The sequence below is a fragment of the Merops nubicus genome, unplaced genomic scaffold (assembly GCF_000691845.1).
Source record: "Merops nubicus isolate BGI_N331 unplaced genomic scaffold, ASM69184v1 scaffold4800, whole genome shotgun sequence".
Classification (NCBI taxonomy): Eukaryota; Metazoa; Chordata; class Aves; order Coraciiformes; family Meropidae; genus Merops; species Merops nubicus.
Genome location: NW_008583425.1, coordinates 1 through 4,103, shown reverse-complemented (window position 1 = coordinate 4,103; position 4,103 = coordinate 1). Strand labels below are relative to the sequence as shown.

At 44.3% G+C, this 4,103-nt stretch overlaps 1 protein-coding gene across 1 annotated transcript in view; it reads left to right on the top strand.

The window, feature by feature from the left end:
- The window catches only part of CDH4 (cadherin 4, type 1, R-cadherin (retinal)), a gene marked incomplete at its 5' end in the record, with an annotated part of 174,111 nt that extends 170,411 nt beyond the window's left edge, over positions 1-3,700 (top strand). The window contains 2 exons of the mRNA XM_008940541.1: positions 1,689-1,853; positions 3,454-3,700. Of these exons, the coding sequence (XP_008938789.1) occupies positions 1,689-1,853; positions 3,454-3,660 (372 nt within the window). The remainder of the gene's footprint in view (positions 1-1,688; positions 1,854-3,453) is intronic.
- Positions 3,701-4,103: the final 403 nt, after the last annotated feature.

Sequence of the window (4,103 nt, the reverse complement as noted above, 5' to 3'; positions counted from 1 at the left end):
CGTTCCCTACATTTACTTAATTTCTAATATGGCTTTAATTTCTTTTAATTTCTGGGCGTCAGTTTTGAGAAGTGTCTAACTCCATCTGGGGATTTTCTTTTTCACCATGAAGTGCAGAGTGGCAAAGCTTTGCTTGGTGACAGAGCCCTGAGCCACAGCCTGCCCGAATGCGTCAGCTTTTCCTGCAGTGCCGCCTTCTTACAGACACCACTGCTGATGTTGTGTGAAAACTTCTGTGGCCTTCACTCCTGGGATGTGTTGTCCCTCTGCTATGAATGTGTTTCCTCAGCTAAAAGAGCAATGTTTGGTCACTCATGTTTAGGTCACAGTGTTTGTTTGTTCCTACTAACACAAGTGAAAAGCCCATGATGCTCTCAAATATGAGGTTCCTATAATCACAGAAGCTCAGCATGGTGGGAGTTGGATGGGACCTGTGGAGGTCATCTCGTCCAACCTCCCCTGCCAAAGCAGGGTCACCTAGAGCAGTTTGACCAGGATTGCATCCAGGTGGGTTTTGAAAGTCTCCAGAGAAGGAGACTCCTCAGCTGGGGCAGCCTGGGCCAGGGCTCCGTCACCCACATTCAGTTCACACACATGGTGTGTGACTCCACGTCATATAATGGCTTTGGTCTTGCTTGCTTAAATGGTTTGCATGGTTCATGGGTCTGTGCAGAGGCTGCTGCATGCATAGTTGGTGTCAGTGGGTCCCAAAGTCCCAAAAGTCCAAAGTGATTGGAGCTGGTGCCTAAGGAGTAGGTGAAACCACTGCAGCACATCCTGCCATGGAGGTCCTGGTGGCATCCAAAGGCCAGTGGGTGACCCCGGCCAGAGCCACCACAGGCGGCTGAGGCAGGCGCTTTGCCCAAAACTTGAGAAGTTCTTATTTAACAGGAAAGTCCTTGCAATTAGCATTTCTTTTTCTTGTCACTGACAAGTTATTTATAAATACTGCTCCTGGAGATTGAATCATCCCTGTCTGAGCACAAGAATAGTTTTACCAGTAGAACAAAGTACTGTTAGAAGCATTCAAACTAGCTGAAGTATCTGGTTTCAGGCAACTACACTGTAGGCTTAAATATTTTAGAAAGGATTCGTTAAAAATAACAGCAAAGGAAAAGCAGCAAAACACCATTACCTACAGGAATACATTTTTAATGAAATATTACCTGGTTCTCATTCCTTGATAGAAACTTATTCTGTTGGGATTTTTCACAAGCAGGAAGAACATAATTACTTTAAAAGGCCTACATGCATAAATGCAACACACTTTTTAATGTTTTTACTCCCGTACAAATGTAATTGCAATAATATGTCTACCAAAGCTGTGTCTTTACATTATATTATGTATTTCATCAAGAAATTATGCACATATCTATGCACGCACAAACAAAAGCCAATTTGTTATCCCAAAGATTCAGAGACTGTGTAAAATATTCAGGAAGAATTTGAATGTGTGATTTAACCATGTTTTAAGATACACTCCTAAGAGGTCAGTGTTCTGAGCTATTCAGAGGTCAGGTCCATCTGCAATTCAGGTAGTTAAAGGTGCTATATACCCAGGGATAAGATTTGCCATCAAACTTCAGTTGAAACAGGATTAGATCCCTCCATGTGTTTGTGCATCGGGTGAGTAGATGATCTGCATGAAAACCTCTTGGTTTCACTCTGTGCCTTGCTGTTTGTCACAGGATTATGATTTAAGCCAGCTCCAGCAGCCAGAGACCATGGATCACGTGCTGAACAAGACACCTGGAGTCAGAAGGGTGGATGAAAGACCCATTGGTGCTGAACCACAGTATCCTATAAGACCAGTAATCCCACATCCAGGGGATATTGGTGACTTTATTAATGAGGTATGTTCTGTAGGGTGTCCTGTGTCACATCTTAAAAGCTTGAGCAGCCAGTGTAAATCAGCCATGCAGCATTTTCCTGGCTGCATGGGCCAAGTGATGCTGTTACTCACAGGAAGAGTCTGATCAAAGCCAGGGGAACAACTGGCATGAGCAAAGGATGCAGGACTTGGCCTAATAAAGGCACCGTGCCTGTAAAAAGCTGAAGTGCAAACAAAATCCCAAGGTTTCTGCCACAAGCATCACAAGCACCATGCTTTTCAGCATCCGGGCAGTATGACCCGGTCCCACTCTGCCTTGGATTACTATGACTGTTGCGGTCTGTCAGTAAAAGCTTTATCTGGACGTGAACAAAGGAGCGTGGTCCTGATGGGGAGTGGTGGCCAGGCAAATGGAGGGGTTGCCAAAAGCCAAAGGCACCATTTGTAGCTCCTGGAGTTGTAATCATTTTACCAGTCTGTGCTTTCCTAATAAGCTCAATTTGGTCTAAAGCTTCAAACAGTTTGCAGAACAGAGAGCTTCATCTGAGATCAGAGAGGGCCTCTGTATTTTATATTACATTACTGCTTCTTTATCTGCTCATACAAATATATATCCATTCAGTATTTCTTATCTCACTTTTAGTTTTTAGTGATTGAGTGGTTACAAACCAATCAATGCGTTATTTCCTCCGAGACAAAACATACCATCCATTTCCTAAGTCAGAAAAATAAATGTTACGGCGATTTAATTCTGTTATTATATCCATTTCCTACTGTGCTTTTTCTCATTTTCATCATTAAAATTCCTTCTCCTTGGTTCCTGCCCATCCTTTACACACCCATGTACACACATCAATGCATGTGAATCCTTTTTCTCTGTATCCCAAGGCCATTTCCATGGCCTGCCTACACTGCTGCCCACAGCAGACAGGGGCAGCAGTGCTTCCCAGCCAGATTGCACATCTCAGACTCAGGATCCTAATGACAGAATTTTGCTAGGAGTAATTTTTTTTTTCACCCTAAATTAATAAAAATCATGGTTATTGGTAGGAGAGGAGGGTTATGTTGGTTCTACCATTGGCCAAGCTGGAAATCTTAACAGACAACCAACAATTGTCTTAACAGACAATTCTGAAAAGAATCATTGGGTTTTGAAGGTCAGAAAAGACATCTAAGATCATCAGGTCCATCCATCAATCCAACACTCCCATGACCACTAAATTATGTCCCAAAGTGCCTCGTCTGTACAGTTTTTTGAACCCTTCCAGAGATGGTGACTCCAGCACCTCCCTGGGCTTGTTCAGCACCTCACCACTCCAGAGTTTGCTGGAGCCAGAGCCACAGGGGATAACTCCGCTCGTGCTCCATCTGGCTCTTTGGCTCCAGCGCTGGAGTTAGTGTGGATTTCCTGCTGGGCGGGCGGCCGGGAGGGCTCCACCCTGGGGGAGCAGCTGCGCACAGGGGAGCCCCAGGATGCTCATTTCCTCACCACCCTCATTTAGCTTTTCACCACCCACTCTTAGCTTTGCCACAGGGATCTCAAACATCCCACCAGCCCAGACCCTTACCCGCACACCCACAAAACCTCACGGTGGGCATTAACCCGATGTTTGCCCCCCCAGGGCCTGCGTGCAGCAGACAATGACCCCACGGCCCCCCCCTACGACTCCTTGCTGGTCTTCGACTACGAGGGCAGTGGCTCCACCGCCGGCTCCGTCAGCTCCCTCAACTCCTCCAGCTCCGGGGACCAGGACTACGACTACCTGAACGACTGGGGGCCCAGGTTCAAGAAGCTGGCAGACATGTACGGGGGAGGCGAGGAAGATTAAACTGACCTCACATTATTTAAAATTAAATAAAAAGAAGAAGAAGAAAAAGAAAAAAAAAAACAATTTAGGAAAAAAAAAAAAACAAACCCACAGAAGACAACATTAACAAAAAGAGCTGATGCAGAAGCAAGGACTGTACAGATGTGGCAGCTTTTTTAATTAATATCCCCTGCTGACTGTATTGTTATTTTTAGTGGTGATATAGGAGGTTTCTCTTTTTTTTCCCTTTTTTTCCTTTCCAATTTTTTTTTTAGACTATTGAGCTGTCTCGCATGAACACTTGTCTCTGCTGCAGTGTTTTTTTTGTTGTTGTTCTGTTTTTTTAATGTCAGCTGGGATATTGCTCGTTTATCTGCTTTATGACTAAAGAGAGTGAAAGGCACTCTGTCTTAACTTGAATTTCTTAGAACAGAAGCACTGTTTTTAATATATATATATATATA